The sequence below is a fragment of the Falco rusticolus genome, chromosome Z, assembly GCF_015220075.1.
Source record: "Falco rusticolus isolate bFalRus1 chromosome Z, bFalRus1.pri, whole genome shotgun sequence".
Classification (NCBI taxonomy): domain Eukaryota; kingdom Metazoa; phylum Chordata; class Aves; order Falconiformes; family Falconidae; genus Falco; species Falco rusticolus.
This window is the reverse complement of record NC_051210.1, coordinates 1,610,204-1,633,223: the sequence shown is the minus strand read 5'-3', so window position 1 is coordinate 1,633,223 and position 23,020 is coordinate 1,610,204. Positions and strand designations below refer to the sequence as shown.

Sequence of the window (23,020 nt, the reverse complement as noted above, 5' to 3'; positions counted from 1 at the left end):
TTTGACCATTTCTACTTCCTAGCTGATTTCCTTTATCTGCATTGCATAAAACCTTGCACAGCACAGTAGCATTTCTCACCTGTCGTGTTTCCGTGAACTGCTCAGTACAGAAGAGATGAATTCATTAGTCCGGCAGGGGTGCAGAACAAAAAACGGCTGCCCAAGTATGGGGTGCTCCTACGAGGGAATATCAGCTGATTTACTACACAAGAAGAAGACAGAAAAGACACCACGTGCATTTGGAAAAGAGAAAGCAAGGTCCAATTAATCCTTGATGCAACTTTTCTCATTTCGGAGTCTAGCCCACATTGCTCTTTTACTGATAGTCATGACAAATTAATAACTGAGACCATATTCTCCTATCTTGAAAGGGAAATAAGATCACCAACCAGGTTATGCCACCGTTTTAGTTAAAATCTAATGGTTTGCAGAAGTGAAGTTACTGTATCAGCATTGCCTGAATGCAAGTAGGCAAAACTATTGTGTAAACAAGTATCTGATCTGTGTCTGATATAGATATTACATATCATATTACGATATGTAATACAGAAAACAAATCCACTCCATGGAAAGGCTCTTTAAAATCCTTGACGCCTTATCCTTGTATATTCTCAGACTGGTGCTGGGAAGTAAACATGCTTTAATTTGCAACCTGAGGGTTTGAGGGGGAGCAAGAAAGAAGAGCTCTCAAGGTGTCTTTAAATTCCACTAGGTGGCACATCCTCATTTTAGACTACTCTATAGAAAAATGTCCTAGAACAGACGTTCTTCAAGAAGCCCAGTCAAATCATCCTCAGGAAAGAACATCATTTAGTGACAGAGTTTGCAGTCAGACACACTCCCTACAACATGACAAGGCCCTGTCTGTTCCTCTCTACCTTCACACTGCACACAGTGCTGCTGAAAACTCAACCCAATGCTCCATAAAGCTTTCACTTTCATCTCCAGCCAGCACTTGAACAGCATATGTGTTCTGACTTAATCAAGCCTGCACTCAATGCAAAGCTGTAACAGTGATCTCATCAGCTCCTACATGGATGATACCACAAGATCAGCATATCTGTCTCACGCACCATGCCCTAGGGAAGTGATTTTCCTTTAATGCTGCTGAGGTCACTGCTAGTACTTAAACAAACCCTACCTTGTCCCCTTGTGCAATAAGGGGCATAACGGCACGGCAGGGGATGGCTGGAATGGGATTCTAGACAAGAAAGATGTCACGTATGAAACGTCATGATAGCCTGTTCACAGCCAAGCACAGGCTGTGCTTAGACACTGCTGAGCCCAAGACTCTGCCAGAGCTGAGCTGCACACAACACAAGGCAGCAGGGTGGGGAGAAGCAGGCACGGGCCATGATGGAGAAAACAGCAGCGTCACCACCTCTGCACGCCGTTCCCCATTCAGCTGTGTCAGCCTGACTTACTACGCTATGCTACTCACCAGAGCCACAGCAGGGACTGACTATGAGGATTAATGTGTCTAGGGGAAAAAAAACCCAAAACACAAAAAAGCACCATAAACATATTATCCCAACCTTTTCTGAATTGCAGGCACACTTGACAGTCATAAAATAACTTTACATGGCACTATTCCTTCACTTTTATCTATAGCAAATGTAATTCAACTAACCTACTGACCTGGGTAAAGACCCTTTTCCTTAGATGTGCTTCTTATGGTGGTTCTGTCTCCTGATGACAAAGAAGAAATACTACATTTATGCTCCAACACAGACTTCCCTTGTCCAAGCTGATAAAACTGTAGCCAGACTACCCTAATTCTGTGATGCCATTTCATCTTGGCATGTTGTAAATTGCCTGCACTGAAGAGAAGATGCTTACGAAGTCTTCCTTCTACACAGTAAAAACCCTTTTTCCAACTCCTTGCCTAGAAACAAAAAACGTATCATAGCCTGTCATGTTCAGAAATAGGACATGTTTTATATTATTAAATATTAAACAGGGTCTTTTACAGCTGAAGGACACTTGGCTCATGCTGAAGATGTATCCATGACGATCAATCATTTTATGTCTAAGAGAACTTTAAAAAACTTCCAGAAGCTCTAGAACATAAAAAAATAACGTTCACATAGCACTGTTTTACACTGCAGTGCAAACAGGTAACTCGTGCAAGAATGCTACCATCTGCTGTTGGTAAAAGCGAACTGATGCTGTTTTCTGTTTAGAAAAAGTAGCAGTTTGGATTAAAAATCCTTTCTAATTATCTGCTATCTTAAATCAGCTTATGTCTCCAAATAATTCTAGAAAATGCAAAGATTATGCCAATGGTATTCCTCAAAGATAGTACTAAAAATAGTTAACAATATTTACAAAACTATTAGGCAAAGAAGAAAAAAAGTAGACTGAGGCAGCAGTTTCAGCCAACATCCCCACACAAAGAAAGACGATAAAGATGTACCACACACTCCCAGAAAGAACAGAGAAGATAATCTGGGCACTAAGTGACAGCACCGACAAGTGTCCTGGTTTCAGCTGGGATGGAGTTAATTTTCTTCTCAGTAGTTAGTACAGTGCTGTGTTTTGGCTCTGATGTGAGAACAGCGTTGACAGGGCACTGATGGTTTTAGTTGTTGCTGGGTGATGTTTCTACTAAATCAAGGACTTCTCGGTTCCTTGGGCCCTGCCAGCCAGAGGGCTGGGGGGGCACGGGACATGGGGAGGGGACACAGCCAGGACAGGTGACCCAAGCCAGCCAGAGAGGGATTCCATACCGTGGGACGTCATGCTGAGTATATACCCTGGGGGAAGGAGGAGGAAGGGGGGACATTTGGCATTATGGCGTTTGTCTTCCCGAGTACCCGTTACGTGGTGGAGCCCGGCTGCCCTGGGATGGCTGAGCCTGCCTGCCCTGGGGAGTGGGGAAGGAATTCCCTGCTTGGCTTGGCTTGCGTGCGCGGCTTTCGCTTTACCCTTTTCCCCCACCTTTCCATTTTGTTATAATTATTATTGTTGTTATTATTATTATTATTGTTGTTCTTACCTCTTTATTCTGTTTAAATTATTAAATTGTTCTTATCTCCACCCTTGACTTTTACATTCCTTTCCGATTCTCCTCCCCCTCCCTCCGAGTGAGGGGGAGTAAGCAACTGGCTGCATGGTGCTGGGTTGCCAGGTGGGGTTAAACCACGACAATCAAGGTATAAAAATAATTCCAAATACTGAATATTCTGCCTGAAGTCACTCCCAACCATCCTGCTGCCTGGTATTTGATTCTGTCCTGCACTTCTTGCTTCAGCAAACCACCAGTGAGTGACAAATGGAGGCCAGAGTAGATGTTTAAATAGCTTACTAACTTTACATTCTACATCTTTCTTCATGTAGTCCTTCCTCTTCTTACAACATGACAGAGTGATGCTAAAAAATTCCCAAACTCTAACAATTAGATGTCTGTATGAAAAAGCAGAGCGCATTACTACTGTTTTTCAAAAGGGTAACATGCTTGGTCCCACCATCTTTGACATCAGTCTGCAACTCACAAGCATGTGATAGAGGTAAAATCTGTTTAACGCTCTGAACTCCCTGCACTCTCTCCTCCATTCTTCTTCAACAGGTGGAAGGCTCTTTCTTCCCCTCCAGATCCAGTGGATGTAAAGGCAGAGGTTTTGGCTACAGGACCCAGCGATCAGCTTCTGGGTTAATCCGAAGGCTCTGAGGACACTTGGTCTTGGCTAGTCGAACCGTCTTCCTAGCTTGTCTCCTAGTTCTTCAAATTATCAAGGGTTACTTCATACACATCCTGAAGTAACAGCTGCTCCAGGCTGGTGTAAATCTCAATATAATCCACAGAATTTTGAACTGCAACAATGAAATGACCCCGGGGTTTAGCTAAATCCATGCTGCTCCTTGGCCAGGCTCTGAGAATGGCATGGGCACTAAAGCTGCGTGTCTGGACATTCAGGATGAGCTGCTTTGATTTCAATTTAGCCGGGTATTTTTGAAAACAGAGCACTGTCACTTACTTGTTTACCTCTAATCCAGAAAACTGAGTTCATTACCACACTGATCCTTCAGCACTGAAAGTCCACAGGCACCGTGTCATGCAAAACAGCTGTGTCCAAAGTCAAGATTTTTTTCAGTAAGTTTGCTGCGTGTATCTTCTTACCCTAAACAAAAGGTATGAAACTGCAAAGCCATGCTATTTATTTAAAACCTGAAAGCTAGGAGTATTGTCACACACTGCTAGGAGAAACACAAAAGCTTAAGAGATTAAAAGAAATCCTGAGGTAAGACCCATTAAGCAGGAGTCTCTAAAAAGGGAAAAGACTGAGGCATGGAAGAGCTGTTGAGGATCAGGGAAGACACTCTGAGAGCATCAGATCTGATTCAGCCAAATCCTAAATTCCATATCCTGTGTATAATGGCATCCCCATGAGGCTTTAATGTATACTCAAGGTGAAATCACTGACCCAGCATCTCTGAGGAGGAAGTACCAGACAGCTGCCAATAAAAATGCAGAAGTTATCGAAGCCCTCAACGATTTCAGAATTGGTAATGGGCTACACAGCCTTTTCATCGCCAGGTCACCAGCTCAGATGTGTCCTGGGCTGGTGGCAGCCAGAACTCATCACTGTGCAACCGCTGTACATGCAACTGTCAGGTTTCACACAGTCAAAGTGCCATTAATTAGTGCCCATGCTGGTGGTCACTGCAGGTGAGTCCAGAACTGAAGATGTTGGTTTACCTTGCCACCACAGGGGCAAGTCCCTGCAGGTCAGCTCTGAAGTCAGGAAAATCGGGAAACTCGCACTTCCACTGCTCACGGCATGCCCTGAGAGAGGGCTGTGCATCGCCAGTGCAGTGAATCCTGAGTCCTTCTCAAACACTATCAAAGGTGTGAGAATGAATGAAAATTTGTGCTGCACCAGCTTCATGAGCATATTTACTACCTGCTGCAGTCATCTGGTGGAATGATGATATTCCACACACAGTGCAATGTATCCTGAGCAAAATATTAAGGCAGCAACACTAGCCTTCAGCTAGCCTGATATGTAAGCCAGTTACATGAAAAATATGAAGTCCTACTAGGACTCCATGGGAAAAAAAAAACAACCAACAAACACTTTAAAGAGTGTAAAAGAGTGTTACCACTTCTAGTTTACAATTAATCTTTTTCCAGTTGGTCATGTAGCAATGCATTTTAGAGAGTAATGCGTGAGAGTTTCAAATCAATTCTCACAATTACTCACTGGCATAGTACAGCAAGAACCCATTTGCAGGTTGCCACAACTCTTCTGGACAGTAATAACACTGACATACAGTTTATTTGAAATCAACAGCATTATTTTCTTGTACCTCTATGATCTTGTATCCATCTACCTATGAGGCTGATTCTTAACACTGTTCAGCACCGTACACTGGAGTCCATCATACATCTGCATATCCCTCTGAGTCCGACCCAACTTTCATGGGAAATAAAACTTTTACAGGCAGCCATTAGCTCCATTGAATCTGAAAACTCAAAATGCTTTTTTTGCTTTTTCTGTAGAAAAACGTCTTCACTAGGCGACTTGAAGGAGACTTGGCAACAATGTATGTTTTGTACCCATCTCTGTAGCTGTGACCTCAACTCTTCCCATACAAAACCATACAAGAGAGAGATGGATGAAAGATGTGAAATGTCTGTTTGGGCAGATCGAAAATGAATGTAGTTACATTTAGGAATGCCACACAAGATTGGACGTGACTGAGCACTGGCAGCACAACAGCTTACTGCTTGTTAGCTGCGCAACTATAGCCATCTGTGCACAGTCACTGAGCTGCCTCAGTTGTGAGGTTAAACTGGTGAGCTTAAACCTCTTCCACTGAGGTTTATGTTAGATAGTACGCTTGAGCCACAAAAAATGACTGCTGCAGGTTCCCAGAGCACTGAAAACATTTCAGCTGAGCAGCAGCTATTACTGTGTGGTGTACGAAGGCCTCTTCCCACGAAGTCCATCATGGATGTGAAGGTTTGATCAACCATCCTTCACCCGTCCCGTCATCACTTACTAATGAAACTGGACTGCCCCTCACAGGGTCATCACAAGTTAAGGTGTAAAAAACTAATTTCATCCTCTCTCCTCTGCAGTACAGTGAAATGTTAAGACATGAATATGAACTGTAGCGAAGACTGGGTAGTTCCTAAGTGTAAGTATAATTAAGTCTAAAATGCCTGTCAGATTGGACATTCTACCAAGCAGTGCCTATAGGAAATCCTATCCATGTCAGACTTAAACTAAAAATAAGTATTACTTCAGGTAATTGCCTGTAGGTATCTGTACTGTACCTGCTGTTCTCTCCCGCAGCCAGCAGATATTTTGTTGTCAATACATCTCTTGTAACAGCACCATTTATTTTCTCTGTCATAACTGGAGTTCTTCCAGTAGAAATGGCTTCTATTTTCTCCAGTGCTACATTAAACTGCCTTCAAGCATCCATCATAACATTTATGGTAGCGCAAAATGGATTTGTGCCTGAAACTGCCTCTTCTCCCATCCAGTCTGCATGATGTTGCTTTGAAAAAATACATTCATGGAGGGGTTTCAAAACTTTCACGCAGGATACTACCACCAAACACCACAGCCAGGACCAATTCTTTTCAGACGCTTTCCCAGCACCATTCACAATTCCAGTCATCAGATCAGAAAAAGGTGGCAGGATTAATAAAACATGTCCCCTATCATCTCTTTTTTAAGGAAATGGAAATAGTGATGCAATGAATAAATAAGTTGCATGCTCTTCCCTTTTCACCAATTTTTGACCACAGTTACCGAAACAAGTGCCTGTTTTTAAGTAAAAATCCTTCACTCAAGATACTATAAATATTTTATGTTCTTGAAATCACAGTCTTATCTCTTTCTCATCCCTTATTTTTATATACATCAATAATAACTTACTTTTTAATAAACCCTAAGTCTACTCATTGAGAAAGGAAGTAATAAAATCATGTTCTCCAGATTGACTGTGTGTCCCACGACCAGAAGAGTAACTGTGCACACGTGGAACTTAAACTTGAAGTCAAAAGGATTACTTTATGCTTAAATTACACATGTTCTCAGGTTCAGGTGTAAAAACTGAGTAATGTTTTTATGAATGAGGTCTAGGGAGACTTTAAGCCTGAGCACTGAAGCCAGATGAGTATATGCGTGTTGTGTTTACAAGGACTGGTAATGGTGATTGCAAAGGCAACAGGACAGCCACAGCTGTCACTAGAAAGACGCAATGTTAAGGAACTACAATTACACAGGGAACTTTTATCATCCTGACAGAAGACATAGATCATAGTAACAAAGCTGTTGTTAGGATAGTAATTCTATAGGGCTTCTCCATTCTACTGACACAGGTCACAACATTTCTATTAATGCAGCCATTCATAAAAATAATGTTTTATTAATAGGATTGATACAGAGAAATTGTAATTGGAAAAAAAAAACAGAAAAAAGAAATCAGAAAAGGCAAAATGGCTGTTGAAAGAAATGTGCTTGCTGTAATAGACATCAGCTCCAAAAAAGCTTAAAAAGAAGTCATCAGCTCCAAAAAAGCTATTTATCCTTGGGGGCATGGGACACAGTTTATTATCTGGGACAGGTAACATATTTATAGTCACCTTGATTTCAATTTACAAGCAGAAGCCAAGCCATTCTACTGATAAAAAGTGAGGAAAGTTTCTGTAACTTCGCCATAAAACCGGGAGAAGCACTCCCACTGCTAAGCCCATTGAAGATGAAACAGCCTACTTCTGTCTGTAATGGGTGCTGAAGAATGACTACGAAAATGCAACTACCACTGTTCTCCTGCATTTTCTTAGACAATCAAAATAAATCTGCAATGCTACTAAGCAAGGGAAAACTTGAAGGGACCCCGATGAGACAAATAAGTGCAAACCACACCAAAAAAAGCAAATTTCTGTCATTACTGAACATCTTTTTGAGAAGAAGGCTGCAGAGGGATTTTGATTTACGCTCAAGTTCTTTGCAGAAGAGCTGTTGCAATTGCCCTTATGATTTAATCTATCTGTTCCTTGCGTATTTCGAAAGACATACCAACTAACTTTAGAGACAAGTTTTTATTAATGTTTCACTACTACTAACGCCACACAGCCAACTAAGCTGGATCCTATCCTTATTTCATCAAATATGAAGTCCAAGCTGAAGAGGCAACAAATGAAACGGCTAAGTTTTCCTGAGGAAAACGGAGTCACTTTGGCACATCCTACAACACAAACATACCAGGACACTTAACGCAGCCAGAACTTTCTTAAGACGAACCACACCTACCTCTTTGTACCTGCTGTTTCAAATCCATCGCGGCCACAAAGGTAGAAGTGCAGGTTCTGAAGAAACAAACACTTCATGGCACAAACTGCTCTTCTCATAAACGAAAACCCTGCTAATGTAATTAAGCCTGGCTGATCACAGCCTGATTGCTGCCTCTTGACTACAGCTTGCGATAAAAACCATCTTTTCATTCGGACAGACCTCACATCACTTCTATATTGCTAACTTATTGCTACTTACATTGACAGCTGCAGCTTCTGCTGAATGTGACAGCTGAGCATGTCTACAGTTTGATGCCACAAAAACATCAATCTTGCTTTTCCATTTTTAAAGCTATCAGAACTATCAGGGTACATCCGAAAGAGGAACAATAGCTCTATTCACTATCTTCGAAGACAGCTTTACTTCTCCTGTACAATGCACAGTGCAAGTTAGAAAGTCACAGACAAAGCCAGTTTGCCAGCAGTAAAGTGCTTTCAAAGGTGGCAGATGGAAATGGGTTTAAATCAGAAGTTTTACTTCAGTTTACTCTGCATCTTCAAGGCCTTCCTATTTTAGGTGTCCTCAAAAGATAAATACATTCTCTATATAGTGATTTCTGTAACTAGGAGAATGTTAACAACAGAGAGGACTGCCGTAAGACCTGATGTACAAATGTGCTTTTTGTGCAGAGCTAACTTACTACTGTAATACTTGATACTACAGAATATAAATATAACTAGATGACCAAGACCTATTTTGTATTTCATCCCCAAAATCTCTGTGATTATAGAATATTTACAGTTCTGAGAGGATGGTGATCCTTTTTTACAGTTCATAATCTCATTATTTTTTAAAAGCTACTGAATAGCTAACACAGGACCCTTTAAAGGCATACCTAAGAGGTAATCATGCAGGACAAGCACAACATTAATTAAGAACAGCCAACACTGCTAGTATATATTTCTATATTTATGTGTGTCTGTGTGTATATATATACACACACATATATATAAAGTAAGATTTGAATTAAAAATTTTAACAACAAGAGGAATCAAAGCACTAGGTGACGCTCAGACCAAGCTACATTTTTAAAGCTTAAACTTCGCACAAGCATGTAACTTGCATTTTGGATTCTTTAAGAAAACTTTATAGTTAAAAATTGGCAGGTCCATAGTTATATTGTCAAGAAATGGCATCTCAGCCATTTTCCTAAGAAAATAAACAGATGATTCTTCTTCCATGCTTGCCAAAATAAGATTAATTCAGTTGTCACCATTTTACTTATGTAGCATATAGTCTTAATTAATTACTATTTAAAATCTGTTCTTAAGTTATGAGATTCATCTAAGGTGCAAAACTGAACGATCCAACAAGCTGTGGAAGTATGGGAAAGATATTGGAGACAGATTTCCTACCCTGATTAAAAAATGGTAAGTTAAGAAAAAAAATCCATACTGGCATTTGACGAATGTGCCCCAAAAGGGTTTGTTTTATAAACCCAGGAAATCCTGGACAAAAAGATATTGGGAAGAGAGATTTTGTAAGACTTCTGAGTTTGAAATAGTGTAACCAGCAAACAGGAAGCCATATATTCCTGTCTTCTCTCTTTACTGTTTATCAAGAAGGTAGTATGACTGATAGCTGTAACAGTCGGAAGACAGACAATTACCACAAGGTAATGTGGAAAGCAAATTTCTGCTGCAGCAGAGCAGAACACTTATTTAACAGTATCAGATATAAGGAGGCAATGGCATGTCTGCAGAACTGTGACTCAACCCTCATTTTGAGTTCAGGCCAAGGGAAGACTTCCTTTGCTCGTCCTCTTTCCCTGCAGCAGCCGATGTCTGTGCTCCCCTCCTCCAGTCAAAGCACCTTGTATTACCTGTCATTTGAAATAACGTTTGTTGGACCAAGTACTTTGAATCACTACCGAAACTGAATACCCAATGTTCTAACAAAGACATTGTAGGACTGTCAATATTCATGGTGATTCCTCTAATGACAGATTCAATATAAAGCTATAAACTTTCTACTGCCTAAAAGTCGGTTCTGCCACAAGTTTCCCCAATGTACTTACGGTTCTCTGTACGCAGCACGGCTGGTGGAGTCAGAGGTTAGAACAGGGATTAGCAAACCACCAGAACAACAAATGCTGGTATGAAAAAGGCGGGCAACAGAAAATGTCAAAAGGACACTGAAATGGTCGTTCAGAGTTTAAAAGACTCTGATCACATCAGTGTCTCAGTCAACACATGACTGAAACACCAAGCTTTCTCCTGAGAGCACAGAAGAGCTGCAGCTTATGGGAGCTTGAACCCACCATTCCTACAGGAGCCACAGTGCCCATTCTGCACTGGGATTTTGGGTGGTTGTTCTTCAACCAGGCTGCTGTGCAGTTAGAAACACAATACACCAACAGAGGCGCCAAAAAGGGACTCCAGTTGACTTCCAGCCGGTTTTGAGATCCTTGGAGATTGTATACAGCTTCATATACAAGTCTGACTACATGGAGTAATTTCACCTCCTTGGAAGAATTCACTTCCTTTTTTTTTTGAACCCCAGACTGCCTTAAAAACTTAAGTGACTGACTGGATTGCCCCAACAGCCCATCTAGCAATACATCCTGACTCCATCCGCGGCAGTTGGAAAAGCCATTTTGGGAGAATACAAGTCTGGCCTCTTTCTGTGGTCAACTGCCCCTGTACTGCTCCAGCACGTCTGCATTACTAAGGATGACGGAGGACACATTCCTTCCTGGTAATTCTGCATCTGCTGTGGTCCATCCACAAGTGGTCTCATGAATTTGTCTAAATGCTTCTGAACTGCTGATACCATCTACTTCCAAAACCTGAGTGCACAGGTGCTTAAGTACAAACTGCTTTCTGTTAACACGGATACCTAACTCACATTTATATAGCACCTAGAATACTTTTTTTTATTAATTACAAAAAAAACCAACAACCAACCCCACCTGCCAAAAGCCCTTGCTGCAGAAAACAAAAAGGGAACGTGTTACAAAATTATCAATGCTTTGTGACCATACCAACTGCCTTTCAAATGGAGCTAAATGCATCACATACGATATCCACTTCTTTCATACTGTGCAGTCAATGTTGTTGTGTATTTTATAATTTTTCACAAAAACATTCAATAAGGGGTATTCAGTTACAATTCAGTAACCAGCTTCATTCCAGTAGTGAATTGTTAGAGGTTGTAGCAGGGGAAAGACAGAAGAGCAACCCACCGCAGCATACAAGGGGAAATGCCAGACCAGGGAGGGAACATGCTATTACAACTTATTCCACAAAATTTCTGCCGGGAAGCTCTGTGAGAGCAAAGTCACTGCTAGATAAATGCAGTGTGTAGCACTGAAAAGTTTTTCTACAGAAATAGAAAAAAAATCAAGATAATCAATACTATTAGATTGCAATTTGTTCTATTAATTACGTATCTGTCTGGAAAATAGCTTCATCTCTTCATTTCAGAATAGCTGATCAACTCAAGTAACAACAGTACCAGTGCTTGGAACAAGTCTACCCTGAATTGTGCCCCAGAAACTGGCACACAGATTCTCCTACTGCTTTTTCTCTCTACATGTAAATTATCCATTACACCTCTGTATTTACTCTACATCATTTATTACCAGTCCACTATTTGATCTTTTCCTCCTACGAAATTGGTCAGACTAAGTTTATGTCCATAAAGCCTTACTGGGAAAAGCATGATTAAACTGTAGGGCAGCTACACAATATTAATTAATGCTTAGTTTTAACATAAACCTACTCGCTAGCTTGTACAATACTACTGCTTGGTTTAAACCACAGAAGTTCAATACACGACAGAAAATTTTATTTGGAAATAAGTATTTACCCAGCCTTCCCATTCTTAAGATTTTTTTCTGTGAAACAGCTTTCTAATCAATACTGGTAAGACTCCCTTTCCTCAGGAAGTTGTACTAATAATTTTCCAAAAATATTAGCAGGGGTTCCATAGCAACTGTTGATATGACTCAAAATGATTTAAGAGCGATCTTAGCAACCTTCTGTTAAGATATACTGTATACAGTCTCCCCCACTTAGCAAAATCCCACAATATGGCAAGAAAGATTTGTATGTCTAAGAATAGCGACCTACACACATTTTTCAAGATGACTGAGCCATAATGATTTAAATCCTCCCTACCACAGTTTCAGCAAGATGTGCCTCTACAACACTACATCAATGTGTTCTGTTCAGAGTTTTGAATCCTTTTCCTTTTTTAAATCACATCATTAACATCCTTGACATTTTAGAAATAATGTTTATTGATTTTTCTGTTAACACTGCTATAAATTAAGTGATGTAATGGACAGGATTATTGAAGTACTATAAAGAATACATCTTCCAGATTCTTAACTACATATTGAAAAAGAGCAGACCCTGGATAAATATTGAAATAGTGCAGTTCTGTGCTGTTATTTGGGTAGTTTAGGTTTGGTTGACTACTTTGTATATGACAGAATGGACATGTAACAGAAATTATATTAAAGCTACCTCCTAAGTATCAAATGACAGAAAAGAAACACCCACCTCAGACAAAATTGAGAAATGAATGTTGAGGAAAAAACAAGACACAGAATTCCTTATCACTTACTACCCTGAAACTTAAGATCCAGTACACTGTGGGACAGAGTCGCTAACTCATCCCTTTTTGTAGCAGAAGTGCTATTAGCAAATGGAAACAGCTTTATTCATTGTAGATGAGGACTCCGAAAAGGGTTATACAGTCTGCACCTAAAGATGCATGAACAATGAAGAAGGAAACCAACAGAATCCCTTTCAGTCTTCACTTGGCTAGTATTGGTATCAACAGTCTATAGTTTTTTATTTTAAGGTGAGCCTTTAAGCAAAGACTTGAAGCGCTCTAGAGGATCTTTTAATAGACCACTGCATAGACAACAACGATCTGCCATATTTAAGCATTTATGCAAGGTTATAGAACTGCAGGAACACAACAAAGGACAAATAAACTTTGAAGGAAAGTGTATTTGCACAGATCACTATTCATAAGACTACTAGGTTTACCTTTTCTGCAGTGCCATGAAGGAGGCTCATGAAAAACAAGTTTTATGAGAAGACAGAGTGGCAGAATAACAAAATCAATGCAACCACAGAAATGCATCATTCTTAAGAATCCAGAAGGTTTTTTTCACCCTTCTGGAAGCAGAATTCCAGACTGGCAGAAGATCTGAGTTAATACAATGCAGAGGCTTTGCACTGTCCTCACAAACTGCTGCATTTACCGTCAGTATCAGAATGATCTGAATGTCTTCTTCTGAAGTGACAGCAAAGCACTGAACAAGCAAAACGCTGACTTATGGTTGGCAAATCCAGAACCAAGCCCTGCACACACACCTCTAAGTCACATTTTGATAGTAGAAGTAACTGCATCTGAACAGTTTTGGCTAAAAAGGGTAGGATGGGGAGGGATGTACAGAAACATATGCTCTGTAATTTCCACAATCTTTCCGAGCCCTGATTCACAGATTAGTTTTTTAGACTATTTCTGCAGGACCTTCAAGTCACCAAGCTTTCCTTCTTGTTTTATTGGGCAATTTTCCAACTGTTAAGCCTCCTGTAATAATGCAATTTGATTTCTATCCTCAGATGTTTGATTTTATATCCTATCATCACTAAGCATTGATTAAGCCTTAGCACATATACTTGGGTGGTGTTTATGACTTTGTTTTCTCAAGGGAAGGTCAGGCTTTAGGACATCACACTGTTAACATTTTTGGTTATACCTGGAACTGACTGTGGCCAGGTTTGTTCATCGGCTTTTAAAATTCTCATGCTAGTTTGCTTCCACACAGGCAAAAAATAACCAAGACATGGACTTGCACAAGCGACAAGAATAAAAAAATGGGCTTGGGCATATAAGTTCAAGGGCTTGTATCTAAAATTCTTAAAATTACTACTCAGCTTCACTGTAGTCTTAGAAATGCATGCTGCTTGGTGTTGTCTCTCCCCACAGAAAAAAAAAACAAAACACATTTATGTCACTGGGCATGTGCATAAACAATTACATCTTGAAACGGTGATCAGTTTATGGCCTATGCCCTGATATGGCTCCCAGAGTATGTCTATGACAACAATGCAGGTAGCCCATAGGCATTCATGCAGCATGCCTACCAAAGCAGATCTTGCACAAACGTATCAAAAAGAAAGATGAGAAGGCAGTTATTACCTCCCCTTTACTCCACAAGCAAGTAGAAAACTCACCTGAGACATAAGAGACCTAGATTCAAATTTTTTTTCTGCTTGATTTAGAGTAAATCTCTTGACTTCCTAGGAGAGCAGTTCACCACTGACCTACATGGTACTCTGAGGTGAGAATGCTTCACTTCTTCCTGCTGAAGTCATTCTACTATGTATACACTTCTATAAATACCCATCAGGGCAAAGAAAGGATGAAAAATTACTAGTGTCTTTATCCATTTTTTCACTGCAATAAATATTCTATAATTCTTAAACAAATTTCAGAAAGTGCCTGGTAAATAAACGGATCTCAGTCTACCTTTTAATAGGTAACTGTATACATCACCAGTCCAGCACCATTTCACGCTCTCTGCAGAAAACTTAACTGGATGTGGAGACTACATTATTCTCTTGGTCCTTGATGTAGGTACCTCATAGGTTTGGAGCACCTAGCCACACCAGGATGAAAATTAATGTACTACCAACACCTATCCCATACCCATTCTAACAAAAAAAGAGCTTCAGTCTTGAAGACTGTCATCTCAAAGCTTTTCACAGACAATGAGTTACCTTGCAGTGGAAAAAACGTAAATATGATTCACTAAGACAAGCTGAGCATCTCTGTTCAGTTTTGCTATTTACATTTTTAAACGGTTCAATCGTTATTTGAAAGTTTGGCCATTAGACATACATTAAAACTTTCAAAGCAGCTTTACTGCTGTGTGCAATAATACATACAGCTTACATGGAAGTGTGTATATAGTACGTGGTGAAGTTACTATGATCTTAAATCCTTGTGATTACCAGGCCATAATTTTGAAAAGCAGGTTTCTAAAATTTAAGAGGACAAAATCTGGTATTGTCAGGTACTTATGTCCTCTGTATTTGCAACTTCTACAGCAAGGACCTAATACTACATAGTTAGAAGACTGAAGTTCTGGCTATAACCACACAGTCACTTTCTGCTGCTTCACATCTCCCATTCACCCTGGGGGAGATTTCCAAAATGATAAAAAAGTAAAATGTAGCCTTTACAGCTTAACTAAACTTCAGTTACCTTTATTTTTTAAATTTCTAGTTGATAAATCATGCACTACCGTATGTTCACCTTTATAATCGGGAAGATCCCTCTCCCTTGTTTCATTTCTAGTCTCTACTCTCTGTTCCTTGTTTTTGAAACTTTTTCCAATTCTGGTGGTTTTTTCCTTTCAAATTGCCTCATCATTTAGCATTTGACCATGGCACTTTTGGACTGCTGCCGATTTAACTATGCCTCTGATATATTATACCTGGACACTGATGTGGTGGATCTGTTGTTGCATTACACAAAGGACCATTATGTTTGAGATGTTTTACCCAATGCCACTATACACTTACTGTACTGGATTTCTCTGCTGAATATCAGAGTACATGCAAGCAAATTACATGTGTCTCTTGCTGCCATCCATTACCACAATAACTTACTTTATTCTTTTGTCTAGGCTTTTCTTCCCATTTACTGCAACTTTCTTTTAGCTGGACACACTTGCCTGAGATTTTGGAGAATGTGTCTCGGTTTTGTTTTCCACTATTAGTTGAAATCTCCCCAGGAGCCCCAGTGTTATTTTTACCTTCACCCTATCTGCAAGCTCTCTCAACCTGACATCTGTTGTCTTCTCCTCCTGTCCTCTTCCAAACATCTGGATGTCTTACCAGCTCTTTACAGCTGATACTTAACTGGCTTAATAAGTACTTTTAAACAGCAATGCAGTCAGGAAAAACACCAGGGCTGGCAGCCAGAGGGGCCTGGAAGGTTACCCAGTATGGTGGTATGAGGGATGCAGGGCTGGGATTCCACCCTAAGTCAAGCTGAATGGGAAAATCCAACTGAGGAAAGCTGTATTTGTCTGCAGTTCAGGAAAGGTACACGGACTTGGAAGGGAGCTTCTTGTAAAGAATCCATTAATGCAAAAAAGTGAAGAGACATTCTTTTGTGTAGAACGTGTAGAGAGAATTAACTCATACAGGATACCCTTGAAAGCACCCACCAAGTAACAAGTAAACTGTTCAGGAGTTGGGCATGCAATGTCTGCAATTGCATTTCCAGCTCTTGGTAAAAAGAAGCTAAAATCACAATTGGCAACAGTTCTGAAATGCAACAGTAATCCATAAATACTCCTTAATTTTCCTGTCATTGCAGAATTAAGCTACTTCCAGCTCACACAGATCTTACCAGGTGTGCTCAATTGATGTCATTATAAGCCATCAGGAAACACCCACAGAGACCTGTAGCAACATTTAGAAGTTTTGTTAAACAGCTGTGTGTTATAATTGATTTGTATTATTTAAAACAGCCAAAGCAAGTTATCACTGGATGTAGAAAAGGGATGACTGAAGACTCTAGGGAGATTTAACTCACAAGAAAGCCAATCATAGGAACTTCATTTGAGCATTTTAAGATTATTACTAGAGGAAGTGCAATTAAATCATCACCATTTATCAATTATCATTATAAAATACTATGCAACCTTATCATGTTGATTTATTTATACGAAGGTAATGAGCTGACTTCTGCTTTTTGCAATAAAAACAATCTAGTCAGTAAAAGTATATGAAGATGCTTTCTCTGAAAATGAGCGTGACTTTCCACAATAATAATAAATAAATAAAAAAGTTCAAATTTTACCTAAAATTTGGGGGTTTTTTGGCAATGTAATAGCCAAAAAGCTATATTCTTTGCAGCTTAGGCAATGTGTCGGTTCTTGATCTCAGCTATATTTCACCATACAGACTATAAGCCAAAATATAGTTGTATCAAAACTGGGTACAGGCATGGCACCCACATTTCATAACATACATGGAATGTAGGTTCTAAATTATTAGTGTAAGATCCTGGATCTGGGAGAAAAAAAGGCAGTGTTACTTTCTTTTCCTAATCTGTCAATTATTGAATCAAAGTACAAAATCAGCACTAGTTAAAAGTTAAGGAACATTACACGTGAACAATGCTAAGCTCAATTTTTCTTCTCAGTGGTGGATTGCTTTAGAATTTAAAATTTGTATCTGTTTTGGAGCAAAATCTTAAGCCTTTTCTCTCTCTGCTGTTCACGTGTACTGAGAGTTCAAGCCTGACTTTGTGAGTTTGCCCAGTGACTTGCATTATACGATCTGTGTCCCTGCAGGCAAAGCCTAACCCACATAACAAAATGGGTCAGCAGAAAAACAGAAAGAGAAGAGAAAACTCAGTATTTCAGTTCAGAACCCTGATTCATTTGAGGGGAGAAAAGTACTCTTTTTCTTGTAGACCTAACCCTTGCTTTGATCTGAGGCTTGCAGGCTAGTGCTTACAGTATGAATTTATTGTCTTTCATAATTCCTTTGAGAATACTCTGATTTTTACCGCTGTTTTACAGTTGCACTGGCATATGCATCTCTCAGTTTACAAGGGGAAGTGTTTGTTGCACTAGCGGTTGCTGACACTGAAAACGCAACAGCGTTGACCCCGCTAATTGTACTGGCGCTCTTCTCTGCTCTGATACATCCAGAGATGCATGCTTCCACAAACAATACATTCCCTCTTATCACTTGACTGAATGACCATAAGCAAATGCACTCTCACTGCCTGCTGCCTTTCTGCTTTCACCTAAAATCAAAACTGTAGACCTCTTGAAGCCACTTTCCTGGAGGCCTTGTAGTCATGTGGGAAAGTACATTTGCAATCCAGGAATGCAGCTGGGGCCTTCGGACCAAGTTCAATACTGATGTAAAGCAGGCTAACTTCACTGAAGTCAGTGGAATTCAGTGTCCTTGAGCCACTGGTATAGGGTCTTCAGGGAGAAGGCGTACATACAAATGGCACAGGAAAAAAAGTAAACTAATTCCAAATCATGCAGTGCAGTTAGCACAGGATCTCAACTTATCTGGCTTCTGCTACCTGCCAGCAGTTCCAGTATTGTGCTATCAGCCTGAAGTATAGTCTATATTACTCTAGGATAAAGAGTTTAACTTAGCTTGTAATCTTATGTAATGGAAGTCACCTTAATATCACCCTCAAGGTAAAGAAGTTCTTCCTCATATTCAGGTGGAACTGCCTGGGCTGCAGTTTGTGCCCGTTGCCCCTTGTCCTGTCACTGGGCACCACTGAAAAGAGCCTGGCCCTGTCCTACTGACACTCGCTCTTAAGACATCTGTAGACATCGATGAGATCCCCTCTCGGTCTCCTCCAGGCTACACAGGCCCAGCTCTCTCAGCCTGTCCTCGTAAGGGAGATGCTCTGGCCCCTCATCAGCTTCGTAGCTTCTGCTGGACCCTCTCCAGCAGTTCCATGTCTCTGGTGAACTGGGCAGCCCAGCACTGGGCACACGCTCCAGATGCGGCCTCACCAGGGCGGAGCAGAGGGGGAGGGTCACCTCCCTCCACCTGCTGGCCCCGCTCCTCCTCGTGCCCCCCAGGATCCCCCTTGGCCACCTTGGCCACACTGCTGGCTCATGGGCAACTTGCTGTTGTTTCTTTACATCTCAGTTTGTGTTTGTCACTGGACTCATGTTGGCTGAACCACATCTGGAGAGGCGTCACGAAGACAACAGGTTCAGCACTCTACACATTTTATCAGCCATAAAACCTGTTTCTGCAAGTTTTTGAGTGTAAGTATCTCACACACATCTCTAGTTATTAGATGCAGGACAGTTTTACTTTACTGTTGCTTAAGAGGTAAAAATAATCTCTGCGTGGGAATGACCTGGTTTTCATTTTGGCTTCCACCACTCTGATTTTACACATTCCAAACATACTCTTTATGCTTTATTCTCAGTAGTATTGCATTATGATTTATTACCTATACAGAGCTGTAGGTTCTTGCAGGCTGCTGCAGACAAACAGAAAGAGATTGTGCTTTCTAGAGAGGAGCCTGAACATGGCTTCAGGCCACAGTATAATATGAGCATCGAGAAGGCACGCTACCTCTAGAGTGCACATAGCAGATTCTCCTGTACATTTTTGCAGGTGGGAATATAAACTACCCACAAGCCAGAACAGCTCACCTGGGAAATACCATAGGTGTCAGCCCTACGGGATACCTAGCATCTGACCACAGAGTTACTGGTCTAGGAATGTAAGAAGGTGGGAACTGTGAAGGCAAAGTTAATCGAATCCTCTGGCTCTCTATGCAGAAACATTCATGATTTAGCTGCAAATGTGGAACTTCAGCTACAAATTGTAAAATTTTACCGAAAAATCTGAACTACAATACTTTTCTTGCGCAGTTATCTGCTACCGTATTAAATTATTTTATTAAAACCTAACCTTCTCACCTTCATTCTGCAGCAGGCAAGTCAGGAAATCAGACAAGTCCAGCAGACATCAAAAAAACAATGCTTGTAAGGTTCTCAGGGAGCTATTATAACATAAATAACAGTTTGTGGCTGCAAAAACATGAGTGCTGCTTGCATTCCCATAATTGAGTACCATCTACAAATAGGCATCCTGTAATTAAATTGTATTAGTTGAATTAAGGAACCACCTGCAGAATTCAGTTGAGGTTACATCCCTGTTGTGCCATCTGCTATAGTAAGAGACCTGTGTGCCTGGAATCAGCTAAAATCAAAAAGTCAAGGAAGGAAAGGGGAGGAAGAAAGAACACATTAGTATCTTTGTCTGATGGTAACAAATTCGCACCCAAAGAGTCTCTGTTCTTTGTCCAAACTCGCACTGGAGGCCTGGAGCCGAGGGAAGAAACCAGAGCAACGAACTCAGCTTGAACCATATCTCACTGTTCCTTGAACGAGTATGACTGTTTTCAAGACAGCCATCACAAGTCTGGCAACTGTTGCTGAAACGATCTGGTGACTTAAAACCACTTTAAATAAAAGTGATTTGAATAGCTTTAACAGAAGGCAGTGATATCAGAGTTTACTAATCTGCTTCTTGTTCTAAAACATGGCATTCATTAACTACTGATTCTTCAAGACATTAGTCAGCAATAATTTATTATTTGACTGAGAGACCAATTTTCTCTCCTTCAAGCCCAGAGTTTGCAAGTCTATTTAAAATGGAAAATTACACAGTCTTTTTTGGTAATTTGATTAATAGACAATCCATGAAATGTCACACAAATATATTTTACTTAGATACATAAGTCTACTTTTGTATTTACTCAATTCCATGACTACTCAGAAATTGCCTGAAGTTTGCAGGACCAGCTTTGGAGAAGTATTTTAAATGAGAGATACTGTCATGTTAAGTCTTACATGATGAACCCCTACATATCCTTCAAAATTCAGGACTAAAACTACTGTTGGTAACTGGCTCAGCACAAACTCAGTTAAGACTTCTATGCATTTTATCTGTGTCCAGGGGGGGAAAAAGTCCATTGAGGATCCAGGCATATATTGCATTCATCAATTTTGTAAAGGACCAGTGGTTTCTCACCTGCTGTGTAATAGTGTCCCAGGGCCCCTCCAGCAGACGAGCCTGGTAGCATGCATGAACACTCTTCCATATTTCATCCAGAGTTAAAGGTCTTCCATCTGTGAGGGGGGGGAGAGGGAAACAACCACCCACAGGTTAAAGCTCTTAATCATGCTATATCTTTAATACAGAATAGCAAAAGTAAATCTGAAAATACAGATTATCTGGAAGCAGATGTAAAAAATAACAGCAAAATATGACTGACCTCTTTCTGCCCCTGTAACTCCAAAAACAGCATTGCTGAAACCCTGACTGAAGGTGCTGATAAAACTACCCCAAATTCCCTGTTCAGCTTTCTTCTCTGTCACCTGATAGTAACAACTTACTGCTCTGGTTGTAAGGTGTGAAGTTAAACTAATTTTGTGTAACAATGCTTGGACAAGACATATTTAAAACCACAAAACAGTATCGTGAACAGCTGTCTCATGTAAATACATGCAATTCACAGTGTGAGTGGAAAAAATCTAAGGAACAAAATTCTGCAGACAAAAGTTTACTGCGTTTTGGTAACCTACATGCCCATAGTTTTTTATTGAGTTGCATTTATATAGCTTTGGTGCACCAGGTTTTGGTTGCGAATTATGGTCAGAACTAAGCCATGATATTAGTGTCAAGCACTTCAGAAAATAAGCATGTCAATTTTTCCTGAATATTTGTTTTTGGCAAACGGCAACAGAATATTTTGATCTACTTTCAATAAGTAGCTTCATCTTGCATTTATTAGGTGTCAGAAACCATTATCCTGTGATAAAGTTTTATTCCACTGACATTTTCATGTCTGTTAAATGAACAAGATTTATTCACCCAATTAACATTTGAATGCCATGTTTAGATATAAGTTAAAACCAGCTGCCTACAGTCTCTGTTTTATCTTATTTTCAGCACATATTTATAAAAAAGCATCAAGTTCTGAACTTACATAAGCACCATATAGCAGAAGCATGTGGCAAATGAAGTATCCGAAGGGGTAAACAGCATATTAACTAGTTATACTATGCCATCCTCATGAATGTGAGACCTGGTAGACCATCATGCCCTCTGTCTAACGATGGCAGATACCACAGCTGTGCTGGAGATGGTCTAACAGCTACCAAGAAATTTGTTATGAGAGCGTAAGTTAACTTTAGAAGGATGTATTTATGCTCAGATCACTTGTGTGCAGGTAATCTTTGGCTGCAGTGACCATGAAATGGTGGCACTCAAGATCCTTAGGGCAGTGAGGAAGGTACACAGCAAGCTCCACACCCTGGACTTCAGGAGAGCAGACTTTGGCCTCTGCAGGGATCTTCTTGGTAGAGTACCAAGGGATAGAGCCCTGGAGGGAAGAGGGGCCCAGAAAAAGCTGGTTGATATTCAAGGACCACCCCCTCCAAGCTCAGCAGCAACACATCCCAACAAAGAAGTCGTCAGGTTAAAATGCCAAGAGGCCTGCATGGATGAACAAGGAGCGACTGGACAAACTCAAACACAAAAAGGAAGCCTACAGAGGCTGGAAGCAAAGACAGGTAGCCTGGGAAGATTACAGAGAAACTGTCCAAGCAGTCAGGGATCATCTTAGGACAGCTAAAGCCCTGACAGAATTAAATCTGGCCAGGGACATCAAAGGGCAACAAGAAAAGCTTCTGTAGGTACGTCAGTGATAAAAGCAAGACCAGGGAAAATGTAAGCCCTCTCCAGAAGAAAATGGGACACCTGATTACCTGGGACATGGAGAAGGCTAAGGTACTTAATGACTTTTTTGCCTCGGTCCTCACTGTCAAGTGGCCCAGCCACACTGCCCAAGTCACAGAAGGCGAAGTCAGGGACTGGGAGGATGAAGAACCACCCACTATAATTTGAGAGCATCTAAGGAACCTGAAGGTGCACAAGTCCATGGGACTTGATGAGATGCACCCATGGGTCCTGAGAGGACTGGTGGATGAAGTGGCCACTATCCATCATATTTGAGCAGTCATGGCAGTGAGGAAGGTACACAGCAATCTCCACACCCTGGACTTCAGGAGAGCAGACTTTGGCCTCTGCAGGGATCTTCTTGGTAGAGTACCAAGGGATAGAGCCCTGGAGGGAAGAGGGGCCCACAGACTG

The 23,020-nt window shown here is 40.7% G+C and overlaps 1 protein-coding gene across 4 annotated transcripts in view; it reads right to left on the bottom strand.

The window, feature by feature from the left end:
• The window catches only part of ATG10 (autophagy related 10), a 105,985-nt gene that overhangs the window by 23,394 nt on the left and 59,571 nt on the right, over positions 1-23,020 (bottom strand). For all 4 annotated transcript variants that reach the window (XM_037372801.1, XM_037372803.1, XM_037372804.1 and 1 more), the window contains exons 5-6: positions 20,897-20,994; positions 80-177 (exon numbers count right to left, since the gene is read on the bottom strand). In XM_037372801.1, coding sequence (XP_037228698.1) covers positions 80-177; positions 20,897-20,994 — 196 coding nt within the window. The remainder of the gene's footprint in view (positions 1-79; positions 178-20,896; positions 20,995-23,020) is intronic.